Source organism: Primulina eburnea, chromosome 13 (assembly GCF_022965805.1).
Source record: "Primulina eburnea isolate SZY01 chromosome 13, ASM2296580v1, whole genome shotgun sequence".
NCBI classification, from domain to species: Eukaryota; Viridiplantae; Streptophyta; class Magnoliopsida; order Lamiales; family Gesneriaceae; genus Primulina; species Primulina eburnea.
Genome location: NC_133113.1, coordinates 5,254,058 through 5,267,448, shown reverse-complemented (window position 1 = coordinate 5,267,448; position 13,391 = coordinate 5,254,058). Strand labels below are relative to the sequence as shown.

Here is a 13,391-nt window from a genome sequence, read left to right as displayed (position 1 = left end):
AAGAAGCGACTTGGGAGACAGAGTCAGAGATGAGACACAGGCATCCCGAGCTATTCAATTGATGTAAGTATTTTGCTAGTTTGATTTTACTGCTTCTGTATATGCTTGCATTAGTAGAATGGCATGCGATTTCGAGGACGAAATCATTTCTTAGAGAGGGAGAAATGTAAGGCTCGAGAATTATCAGTTGTCATTGATGCTAGACTCATGGAGGTAAGAATACATGACATTTAAATGAGAATTTTGAAGGAATGGCTGAAGCTACACTGCACCTGCGGTGATAAGAATACCGCACCCGCGGTGCATTGAGAAGGAATTGGTGAATTTGTGCGAAGCCACACCGCACCCGCGGTGTTAACAAGACCGCACCCGCGGTCATGCAAGGACCGCACCCGCGGTCTAAGTGTTACATTTTAGATGAACTTGCCGAAGGCATAGCGCACCCGCGCTCTTAAGACACCGCACCCGCGGTGCTGCATGCGAAGTGCCACCTTTGTTTCTCAACTTGACACATGGCATGATATATATATATGTTGCGTTGACACTTCATTTCTCTTCATTCTTCATCAGCAGAACCGAGAACAAGCTTTCCCTCAAGCTTTTCATATTAGAATGGGTATGGTGAAAGATTTATACCTCCAAATTTAAATCCAATCATAGATTTGAACTCCTATCTTTGAAGACTACAAGAAGATATTTGAAGTGACAGGTTTGACATTTGATTCGAGATCTCGACAGACAGTGCGACAAGAAAGGTATAATTCATGTGGTCTTGGGATTGCACAACTCGATTCAGATTTGATACGAGTTTCCCTAAATCACATACTAGATTGTTATTACATTGATTATGTAATGTCTTTTTTATTGATTTATATTTGAGTCCTGAGATAGGAGATTTTGGCAGATTGGCCAAAACTAGACGTTTCGGTGTATCGTCGCATAGTAGTAGATTTGCTCTATGTGTAGACCCTCGATACAGAGTTGACCGAAGTCTAGGAATAAGACGTACCGTTGCCCCGAGTGGTTGGGTAGGTGACAGACCGTCTTATTCACACCGGGATCCCTAGATTAGAAATGAGTCGAATCAAGATTTAAACGTTGAATACAGATTTGTATTCTTCTACATGTTTAGATTTACATTCATGTTACTTGATACACATGCTATGCATTGGTATATGATCTTTACATTGCATGCATCCATGTTTTATACTGGGATATGTTCTCACCGGAGTTATCCGGCTGTTGTCGTGTCTGTATGTGTGCATGGCAACAGGTGGGGCAGGATCAGGGTCACGACGAGGAAGAGAGAGTTGATAGCGTGGTGATGCCGGGTGTAGCAGCAGATTACTAGTAGTTTCTGTTTAGATCTGAACTACTTGTATTTGAGATTCGAACATTAGTTGTATGGTTGTACTAGACAGACTTGTATGTATCTGATGTTGTTTAATTATTATAAAGATATGTCATGCTTTTATTATACATTTGAATTAATGTTAAAAGCAAAATTTTGACCCACATTTTCGAACAAAGATCCAATTAAATCCCAAAAGAATTGAGTTAGAGCCCGGGTCCCCACAGTCATTAGTACACGTCCCAAGACAATTAGAAAATTGGGAGGCAGACGAGTTGGCCCTAGTTTCTTTGGGATTGAAGATGTTTCCAGAACTTACACATAGGCTGGTGTTGATTCAGAAAAAAAACCACCCTTCAATTCAGCAAATAGAGATTCAGGTAGACACGCTCAACTTGGATATAAACTTAGCTGGTGAATGAAGGGATGACATAAAACAGGTGCTAGATTCAACCGGGAGAGATATTCTGCATGGTTTAAAAATGAGAGCTCTTAATTATGTCTTAGTGGAGGGAGATTTGTACAGGAAATGATTAGATGGTCTGCTCCTCAGATGCATAGGTTTCCCAGAGGCATTGGAGATCATGAAGCAAGTTCATGAGAGAGTGTGTGAAGCCCATCAATCTGGAATAAAGATGAGATGGTTGATAAGGAGGTATGTCTACTATTGTCCATCCATCCTCAAAGATTGCATTAAATATGCTAAGGGACGCCAGTCATGTCAGAAACATGGGAACATCCAAAGAATTCCGACGGATGAGCTTCACAACGTCGTCAAACCATGGCCGTTCAAGGGCTGGGCCATGGACTTAATAGGGAAAATCTACCCCGTATTGTCTAAAGGCCACTCGTTCATCCTTGTGGCCACATATTTTTTAACCAAATGGGTAGAAGCGGTGCCTTTGAAGAAAGCGGAACAAGGGGATGTCATTAACTTTGTGAAAGATAATATAATTCATAGGTTTGGAATCCCAGAGTCGCTAACCATGGATCAGGGAACTATGTTCACGGGATCAGATATGAGGGACTTTACAGAAGACTGTGGAATCAAATTGATAAACTGTGAGAACCGATTTTTCAACCTTTTTAATTAACCATGTGTAAGGAAATTTAAGAGCTTAGGATCTTGGATTATGGTATGAAGTGGGAAAATATATTGGAAATCCTTGTATTAGAAATGTTATTATTTATCAAGTCAATAATTTTTATACAAAGACTTGCAAAATTCGAAATTTGGGAAGGGGATTCACAAGATTGAGATATCCTACAATATCTAAACGATATTGCAAGCAATTTTCGAAATTCTATGCCTAAAATATTGAGAGGCATGGATACAAGGAAGCATACAAGGTAAATTGGAAATAATCATCAAATTTATGAAGTGTAATGAGATCAAGAAATAATCTCACCACTTAGGTAGCTGAATTTTCGAAAAAGGGCAAGGAAATTTGGAGTCAAATATTGCAAGATTTGAAGCAATTTTGGCAAGATTTAGCCACCATATTTAGATTCATCCTCCTCCCCTATAAATAGTGCATCAACCCTAGCCATTCCCACACCACAAACTCGAATTCCCTAACTGCAATTTTTGAAATTTTCAGTAGCATCCCCTAGCGAAAACTCTGCTCAAAATCGTCCAAGAAAAATCAAGCCGAAGTGACGTCGAGTGAGGAACAAGGAACGATCCACTTCCCGAAGCCGAACACCTACGTTTTTAGCAATTAAAAATACTGTAAGTGGGCTGTTTTAAATATTTAAACTTCCAGAGTATGCATGTGTTCGTTTTGTTGTTTTAAAAATACGGTCGAGCACCGTCGTTCTGTCCATGCATTTTTTTTAAATATCGGTACATGTATGTGTTGGCACTGTGAGGATTCCCCGAAAATGGGTGGAATTCCAACATATGACCCTTCACGGTGGGACAGAACCGTTTTATGGCCTCGCTCGCTTAGAGGATTAAAACTTGGGGACTGATATCAGTAAACCATAGAAGTTGGAAAAATCGCAGTGCTGTTATGTTATGAATATGATGTTACGTTACGAAAATCATGATGTATTATGTGTTTTTCGAAAATGGAGTAAATATTTTTTTGTGTTGTGCTCGATATGCCCCCACTTGCTGAGTATTCCCAAATAATCACCCCCCTTACAACCCTTCCCAGATAAGCTCGAAGAAGAACTTGAGGAGGAAGAATCTGAGCAATTATGAGGATGGTGAATGCTCAAGAATTTAGATTAAGTTTAAAGTTTATTATGTCATTCAGTTTTACGTTTTCGCATTAAACTTTGTCGTTTTTGAGATTTTGGTATTGTAAAGACAATGGTTATTTAATTTGAGATTATGATATATAAACTGGTTTCGGTTTACACTGTGCTACAAAGGCTTGTTGTTTCGATTGTGTGATTGTTAAACAACGCCGGAGTCAACCCTGAGTTTCGAGGCGTGACATAAACTCGTCCCCTCACTAACCACAGTCCAACGGGCAAGCTGAAGCATCAAACAAAGTTTTAATAAAGATTTTACAAAAAAATTATGGAAGAAAATCTCAGGGATTGACCACGGTTATTATCAGAAACTTTGTGGGCATACAGAACATCCAAGAGGACTTCCACTGGAGTGAGCCCTTTTTCCCTTACCTTTGGCCATGATGCAGTGCTCCCATTGGAGATTATGGTGCCATCAATGCGAGTGGTAAGGCAAACTGAACTTTCCCTGGAACATTATAATGAAGCAATGATCATGGATTTAGAAGAACTGGATGAGCTGAGAATCCAAGCGTACAATGCTCTGCTGTTACAGAAACAGAAAGTTGCAAGAATCTACAACATAAGGGTTAACAAGAAAAGCTTCCATGAAGGGGAAATAGTGTGGAAGGATCTACTGCCTTTAGGAACAAAGGATAGGGAGCTGATTAAATGGTCTCCCAATTGGGAGGGACCATTCAAAGTACATAAAGTGTTAGACGGAAATGCATATTGGCTATAAAGTTTAGATGGCCATCAACACAAAATATGCATAAATGAAAAGTATCTCAAGCCGTATTTTCCAAGTATGAGGGAAGAAATTGAAAGGCAAACATCAAGGCTAATATTCAGCGGGGAGTTGGCCTTCAGGGCCACATTCGTATATGTTTAGTTCCTTATTTCAAGACATCGTGTGATGTAGGCCTTGGGGCCACTGATGTAAATATCTATTGTTTATGGTTCAATAATGAGACTGATCAAATGAAGTGGGCCAGTAGGCCATTTTCATCTTTTTGGAGGTATCTTGTTTCATTAGGGAGTCGAGTGAGAAATAAAAGCAAGTGGAGAGGCTGATATCCAGCGGGGAGTCGGCCTTTGGGCCACTTTGGCATACCTTTGTTTTTTAATTATTACTTACATATTGTGAAATATGGAGAACAAAGTGGACTCTATAGTCACTTTCAGGGACCAACTTTTGTTTGAACGGTGATAATTCGAGTCTACAGTAGCTTTCGTGCTAAAGGAAATTAAATATGTGGGGAGTCGGCCTTATGGCCACTTGTCCATACATTTGGTTGATGTTTTTATTATTCTTATGTTACGAGAAATCATTGATCAGGTCGGCTATACAGCCACTGTATAAATGGTTGCTTGCATGTGCAGTGACAGGCTCGTGAAGTAGGCCATTAGGCCACTTAAAATATGACAAGAAAGAACTACAACGAGCGGGGAGTTGAGCTCACCAAGCGGAACAACGAATAATAAAGGGAGAACAGAAGAGAAAAAGGGCGCTATGTGAACCCCAAGAGGACCCAGAAGTTGACTTTGATATAAAAATAGGCTAACCAGCCATTTTGTATGTTTTTAGCTTCATGTTGTAAGATTTTATTTGAAGTAGGCCTTAGGGCCACTAATGTAAATATTTTTTGGTTATGATTCAAAAAACGAAAATGATATATTAAAGTTGACCAGGACGCCAATTTTATCATATTGGATTCATTTTATTTCGATGGGGAATCAGGGGAGGAAATAATTGCGAGCGGGGAGTTTTAAGCCAACATATTGGTTTATTGAAATGAGTGGGATTATTTGTATCGGAGTACAAGAATCAACATAAAACTTCTCCCCTAACCAATATCCAACATCAAAGTCCACTCATTTTCATCTCACATTCATCATCCAACAACCACAACACCAAACCAATAGTCAACAAATATAAAGCGGGGCCACCACATGCAAGAACAACAAGTAAACGTGTATGCAGGAAAGGGGTCCGACTGAAGTGCATATACGAGTGTGGGACCCTCGACTCTCAACGGTAATTATCATGAATTATTTTATTTAATTACCGTTTTAACTCTACAGTGGAGAATGGGATTTTAAATTTAATGTCAACGCGGGCCCAAAAAGTTCGTTTCAAAAGATATTCAGTATTATATAATATCAAAGTATAATATGTATAATCATTGTTGAGACACCACAATTAACATGTTTACTAAATTCATATAATTATTTATATTGTTAATATTTGTCTTTAACCAAAAACGCATATCATCTCGGATCAGTTCAACATCATGCCATTTTACATATAAGTGCTCGAATAAATATTAAAAAAATATACCGAGCCTAATTATATATATTTATTTATGCATCTTTATTGCAGCTCCTTCCTCACAACGTCTGAATCGGCACATATACAGACCAAGTCACCCTTACTGAGAAGTATGATAAAATGGGGTCCGTCCCCATCACCAACATCAACCAAGGGAAATCGTAAAAGATCTCCTCTACTAGTGCTAATGCTCCATCTATGAACATGATAGTATAAGTGCTTTCCTCATACGGCTCCTCACTCAGAAGTACGATGGATGCCATGTTGCCCTTATTATCAACCACACACAGAAGATAATCGCCCCCGAGGGTTAAGCAATAGCCCAGTATGAAAATACCGAAATAAAAACAACATGAATTGTAACGAATGATACATGGATGCAATGCATGATCAGGGTATATACACATGCACGGGAAATCAGTATAACGGAAGCTGCACAATCACTAAATGCAGCGGATAACAGATCCAGCAACAGGCAATGCTCGGCTACACTGTCGTAGCGACCACTCCTCCCCCAGTCTACTACCGTGTGCCGGTCAGCTCGCCAAGGACTACGGACATACTGCGCCTTATCGGCCTACAACATCTCTCGGGCTAGTCGCAGCTCCGTACCATCCCGACAATCTCCTCGAATCCAAACACCATATCGAAAGAAGTAAATACTAGAATCGAGGCACAATATGCAATGCAATGTCATGCATCAATGATACATATATAGAAAATACGTGTGTGTAAAATATTTTTGTTTTAGTGCATCGATTTTATGTAATGTCACAAATAATCCATGTAAACAATTTAATGTCATGTAATTCACGTTCAACAAATATCAAACTTTACAAATACATGTTGTATGTTACCCGGTAATAACATAACTTTTATTTTCACGAACGACGACAAGATGAAATATACAGGAGATCAAGCTGGGAAATAACATAAAATTTATCAATTATTTGTTTATTTAGTAAACCATGTGCATTTTTATTTTTATTTATTTATTATTTTTTTTTCTACTATAAATTTCAAAGTTCTATATTATCTCATTTTCTCCCACCATAGATTATGTAGAAACTTTATTTGATCATTTCATACGTTTTTAAGGTCCTCTAAAAGTATGAAATATCTTATACAGATTATTAAATTGTAATATTGCATCATAAAATTCTTACTAATTTAAGGTCCGGAAGAGTTAAACTCAAGAACTCTAATAACCATATTTAATTTAACAAACCTAGTGAAAACATATTTACTAAAATTATGAAATTGTTAATTTATACAAAAGAACTTAGTAGAGGTGTGAACTTCCATGAAAAGAAATGAGTCCAAAATATGTTACTTAAAATTTATTGTCTATCCAGTTAATATGGTGTACAAGGTACTGAAATTTATATTTAACAAATTTTAAATTCATTCTCCTAAACCTCTCGTACCCAAGTCACCTCCTTACCAAAACATTGTAAGGTTGGGTCATAAATTTATAGTATTTAAGAGTAGCCAATAATTTCATTCATATTATTTTTCTGTATGCTCCATCAAGGTTTATATTTATTTCACCATAGTGCAATGATAAATTATATAGTATATATATTGTAGGAAACACCTTAACTTCAAGAATTCCAACAACATTTTCACGTTATTATTAGTTAACTTATTTATAATAGTGTACAATATTAAAATCTAATTATTATTAGACATTTAAAAAAAACTAGCAAGAGTTGGTTTTAAGATACACCCACTGAAGCCATAAGTTAATTATATGCTCATATATTACAGATAAAATATGATCAATTAAGGAAAATATAATAACAAGGGACATGAAATAATTACCTTACAAGAAGGCCCTGAAGAGATGGGTAGGAAAAGTTGTTTTATTAAGTTTAAATCTTATTACGACTTAAGATGGTTTCGTTTTGATTCTATTTTTTATATCTCCTCCCTTTTATACGCAGTCGATGGCCAACTTGCTGTAGGATGCAATCATGAATTGGTATGGGTAAAATCCTTACTAAATCTAGTAAAATTTTGAGATGATATTTTCATCTGATTCATCTTCTCAATCTATTTTATTATATTTATATATTTTGCATCTTCCTTATTTGTAGGGTTATTATATACGTATATATATATATGTGTACATTTTGTCTCTTCCTTATTTGTAGGGTTATTATATACGTATATATATATATATATATATATATATATATATATATATATATATATATATATATATATGTACATTTTGTCTCATCCTTATTTGTTGGGTTACTATATGCATTATATAACACACACACAGATATATATATTACACAACTATATTTAAGTTTTAGAATAATTCTTTTGATTATTTTCAGGTTCTTATAACGTGTATGCGGGAAAAGGGTCCGACTGAAGTGCAAATGCATATACGTGTATGCGGGAAAGGGGCCCAACTGAAGTGCAATGCATAAATGCTAGGGACGAGGGAGTCATCTTGAGTGGATGCAGCATGTAAGAGCACGTAAGAGTTGAGAGTTACACGTGTTTCAAGAAGCCCCAAATGACACCAAGGCCTAAGTGATGAATGCACCAGAGAACTGAGGCCAACCCATGGTCAATTTTCAATCTAGTATTAACTATGAAGATCAAACATGCGAACCGCATATACGACAAGATAATACATACCTATTCTTTTCACCACATGTGGAATGAACCAGAATCGAGGGTTTCTGCGGGGCAAATATGGCTAACGTGGCAGCTATTGCTGTAATATCCCAAGTTTTTATTGTGCTATGATCAATGATTTCATGTTTTATGGTTATGGGATATTCATATATTGATATGGTCAAGTTTTAGTGTTGTTTATAGTTCATGTTATTGTCAATGGGTTAGAGAAATTATAGGGGCCTAGTTGTTGATGAATATGGGAATGGACAAGTTTTGGTGATGGTTTTATGCTTGATTTTAGAAGGAGTTTGGTTGTTAAAATTCATAATAATTGAGTGGAATAAGAAAAGGTTGGATAATAAGTCAAGAAAAGGCGTTTTTAGGAGTTCGTGTCGGAGGATTAGAGCTAGGGTGCAGCGTGTAGCGCTGCTGTGCGGCGCAGCAGCGCACCCGCGCTGCCACAGGCAGCGCAGGGGCGCTGCCTGTGCGCTGCCTGCGCGGGGCAGCGCTGCACCAGCGCTGCCCAATCGAGCGCAGGTGCGCTGCCCAATTTTTTTAAAACGAAAAGTGTGGTTCCAAAATGCGATTTTAAGCTTGGGAATTGATTTTTATGCTTGGTATTGAGAAATATCTTCATTCCTTCATTTCTCATTTCTCTCTCATACGTTTCCTTCTCATCTTCTTCACCAAAATTCTCTCTACCAAATCTTCATCAATTCAAGGATTTTTTAGGGAACCTGAGCATCTCCTAGTCTAGGTGCTAGCTTCAAGGTAAGATCTTAATTATTTATGGGTTTTGTGAAGAATTGTTGGGTTGGATGGATACGTTGACTTCATGGATCTAAGTATATATTATGTTAATTCATAGTTTTTATGGTGTTTATTGTTGTAGAGATTCTTTTGAGGTCATCTTTGCAACCAAGTGTTGATTGGGTTGTAAGTAGAAGCTATTTCTTGTGCTCACATGATATATATGTATCCAAGCCATGTTTATTGATGTCTAGCTTCTTTTATGGTTATATTATGCCATATTCATTGTTATATATTCAAAGATCCAAGAATTCCATTGATTTCATTGATAAAGAAGCTAGCAAACTATTGTGCCTATCAAGTGTTTGATGAATTGTCCCAATGAATTTCATATGCTACATTCCTTTGTGCATATCAAGTGTTTGATGAATTGTTCTAATGAATTTCATATGTTCCAATCCAAGAAATGATAGTAATTCATGCATGTCATTGGCCAATCACATGAAGAGTGTCTCTCACAGCCTGGTATATATTTTCATATATCACATAGATGCTATACATAGATTATCTCTCACAGTCCGATATATATTTATATATATCAACAGAGATAATATTCACAGGTCACAGATTACAAGTTACAGACTATCATTTCATTTCATGGTTATCTCTCACAGTCCGATATATATTTATATATATTAACAGAGATAACATTCACAGATTATAGATCATTGAGCTATTGTTCCATATTCATGCTATGGTATACCATATATATTATTCTTTCATTATTGTTCATTGAAGATGGTATTGTTCACGTTTATTGCCATTGAGATATTTCAAGCCAAGCCATATAAATATGTATTTGTTATGTAAAGTTCTCTACTTACTGAGTTTTATCTCATTCCAGTTATTTCATGTGATGCAGGTAATAAAAAGATTTGAAGCAGATTGTCCAAGGAGAAGAAGTCATATAGCTAACATCATTTGAAACACTATTTATCATATACATAGTTCATAAGATGCATTCAAAGGAAAAGTCTATTTACAACCCAATACACAAATGCTTGTCAAGTCCTTGAGGAATTCCTACAACAATAACCATATATTGAACCATTAACATCTCAATAATCATAAACCCATATCAATTGATCCATAAAACCAACACCAACACCAACAACAAACCCATGATCTCTCCCAACACCAAAAGCTTACCTTAGCTTCCTTGAACCAACAATAACCTTGCTCTCAACACAAATCACCAACCACAAGCTTGAATCAAAGGAACAAATGAAGGAAATAAGAACCCTAGCTCTCCCTTGGAGTGAAGAACCGAGATGAGTGGAGAGAAATGAGAGAAAATAGAGCAAACACTTGTATTAAAGCTCTTAAAACTCCAAAACACGCTTTTAAAAAAATGCTGGCCGCTGGGACGGACACTTTTTCCCGCTAGGGCGAGGAACTCTCGGCCAAAAACTATTTTTTCCGAACAAGGCTCGCTAGGGCGGCCACTTTTGCCCGCTAGGGCGAGCACACTGCGCACATGCACTGCAAAGATCGCCTCAGAAACGCCTCTTCCGTTCATAATTTGGAAAAGTGGTAAACTACAAAGTTTTAGCTCTATGTCTTTCCTTAAACATATCCAAATTTCAGATCATTTGGAGGTCGGACTAAAATGTTATGCCATTTCTCCCAACATGTGTCATTGTAGGAGCGACGATACGCACAACTCACTTCGGGTCGCTTTTGGCTCGCCTTCCCTAATGATTTGAACAAAACTCAAAACATGAAAGTTATAGCCTTATGTCTTATCTTTCTAATGGAAGTGGCCTCACATCAATTGGATCAATATACAAAACAATATGCTAAAAACCACAACTACTGCCACCGTTTCATACCGTTTCAGCACTTCCATTACCTATTTAACTCAAATTCAACCTTCTATTCTACCCATCCATTATCTATTCTATTCTATAACATTCATTACCATTCATATCATAATGTACATCCATAACCACCACAATAAAAATACCGTAATTCATAATAAAAGACATGAACGATCGGCTATTACATAAAGTATATTTTCTTTACGATAAATGCTTCCGCTGATGTCAGGTTATTTTTAGATTTAAAATGTTTATTTAAGTGGGGTGTTTCAATTGGTATCAGAGCAATGTTCTTTGGACCATATATGACTTCTTCTGCCTAGGACAATCTGGTATGTTTTCAATCCTGCATCTATTGATTTTAACATTGACATTTGATTCTATTCCATTGCCATTGATGTATTCTTTCATTCTATCCATGTTAACATGAGCACCTATATAGGAAATGCCTACCAAGCGTAAGAATGTTGAAGGGGATGATAGTACTACTTCCTCAGATAAGACTACTCGTGTAGTTGATGAATTTACTAAGTTATTGAAAGATCAAGCTAAAGTTCATGGTGATCAGATCCAACAGTTATTGACTATGCAAACTACGATTCAAGGTCAAGCACAAGAAAGAATTCAAGGCGCGACAAATAATTCTGAAAATGGTGCTTATGATCGCTTCAGGAGGATGAATCCTCCTGATTTTATTGGTGGTCCTGATCCATTATTAGCTCTTGAATGGGTCAAAGCTTTGGAAGCCATCTTTGACTATTTGAAATTTTCTGATCAAGATAAAGTTGGTTGTGCTGTGTTTATGTTGTTAAAGGCTGCTCGTATTTGGTGGGAAGCCACCAAAGTGACTATTAATGTTAAAGAACTGGTGTGGAACGAGTTTAAGGAATTATTTCATGCCAAATATTTTTCAAAGGAAATTAGGCCAAGAAAGTGAAAGAGTTTCTGGAGTTGAGACAGGCTTCTTTGTCTGTTACTGAGTACCTACTGAAATTTGAAGAAGGTTGTGTGTTTGTTCCTTTTATTGCTGAGAATGACAAGGATAAAGGTGAACACTTTATTCGTGGTTTGAAGTCTGAAATTGTAAGGGATGTGCATATGTCCAAAGTGGTGAATTATCAAGAAATTGTGGAGAGAGCCTTACTTGCTGAACATGATGAGCACGAGATAGAGAAGGATAGACAGTTGAGGAGACAAGTTTTTCAAGCTAGAGGTCAGGGTCAGGGTTCAAGTGTGAATGTTAGAGGAGGAGGTTATAAAGGCAAAGGCAAGATGGATCAGCGTAGTAGATTTCCTATGCCTCCTACAGATAATGAACGATTATTGTGTGCGAAGTGTGGAAAGTCACACAAAGGAGAATGTTTAATTGGCAGCGGTCGTTGCTATAGATGTAAGGAAGTTGGACACACAGTTTATAACTGTCCTCTTTCTTTTGGAAAAGGAAAAGTGCAAGGTCGAATCTTTTCAATGACAAAGGAGGGCGCAAATCCTGATGCTTCAGTCATATCAGGTAATATTTTCATTTTGGGGAAAGAAGCACTTACCTTAATTGATACTGGTGCAACACATTCTTTTATATCTAAGGAGTTTATGCATACTATATCTGTTGAACCTACTGTGGTGCCTGTTGAATTTAATATTGTGTTGCCTTCTGGAGAAGAAATTGGGACAAATAGTATATTTAAGGCTTGTCCAGTGTTGATGGGATCAAGATTGTTGTATGCAGATTTAATTGTAATTTCAATGGTTGCATTTGATGTGATATTGGGTATGGATTGGTTGTCTGCTTATCGTGCTGTGATTGACTGTGTTAGCAAAACAGTAAAATTTTTAGCAGATGATTATGAGAAGGATTTATTTGTGGGTGGTACCTCTTCATTAAGTATCCCTATTATTTCTTGCCTTCAAGCTACTAAATTGTTGCACAAGAGTTGTGTTGGTTATTTAGCTTCAGTTTTGGATACAAGAAAAGAAAGTAAAATACAGATACAGGATATTGATGTGGTTCAGGATTATCCTGATGTATTTGATGATGATGTACCTGGATTACCACCTGATCGAGAGGTAGAGTTTGTTATTGATTTAATTCCAGGTACAGCTCCAATTTTTAAGGCTCCTTACAGATTAGCTCCAACTGAAATGAAAGAATTAAAGAATCAATTGCAGGAGCTATTAGATAAAGGTTTTATCCGTC

At 37.0% G+C, this 13,391-nt stretch overlaps 1 protein-coding gene across 1 annotated transcript; it reads left to right on the top strand.

The window, feature by feature from the left end:
* Window positions 1-1,935: 1,935 nt before the first annotated feature.
* On the top strand, window positions 1,936-4,337 carry LOC140810226 (uncharacterized). The gene is made up of 2 exons (XM_073168098.1): window positions 1,936-2,413; window positions 4,006-4,337. Exons 1-2 carry the CDS (start codon window positions 1,936-1,938, stop codon window positions 4,335-4,337), a joined length of 810 nt encoding a protein of 269 aa, XP_073024199.1.
* The last annotated feature ends 9,054 nt before the right edge of the window (window positions 4,338-13,391 follow it).

Bases quoted from the DNA above. Each gene is read 5' to 3' on its own strand.
- LOC140810226 (XM_073168098.1), top strand. From the start codon at position 1,936: ATGAAGCAAGTTCATGAGAGAGTGTGTGAAGCCCATCAATCTGGAATA. The intron at 2,414-4,005 runs GTGAGAACCGAT...GCCATGATGCAG, and splicing joins TGGAATCAAATTGATAAACT to TGCTCCCATTGGAGATTATG.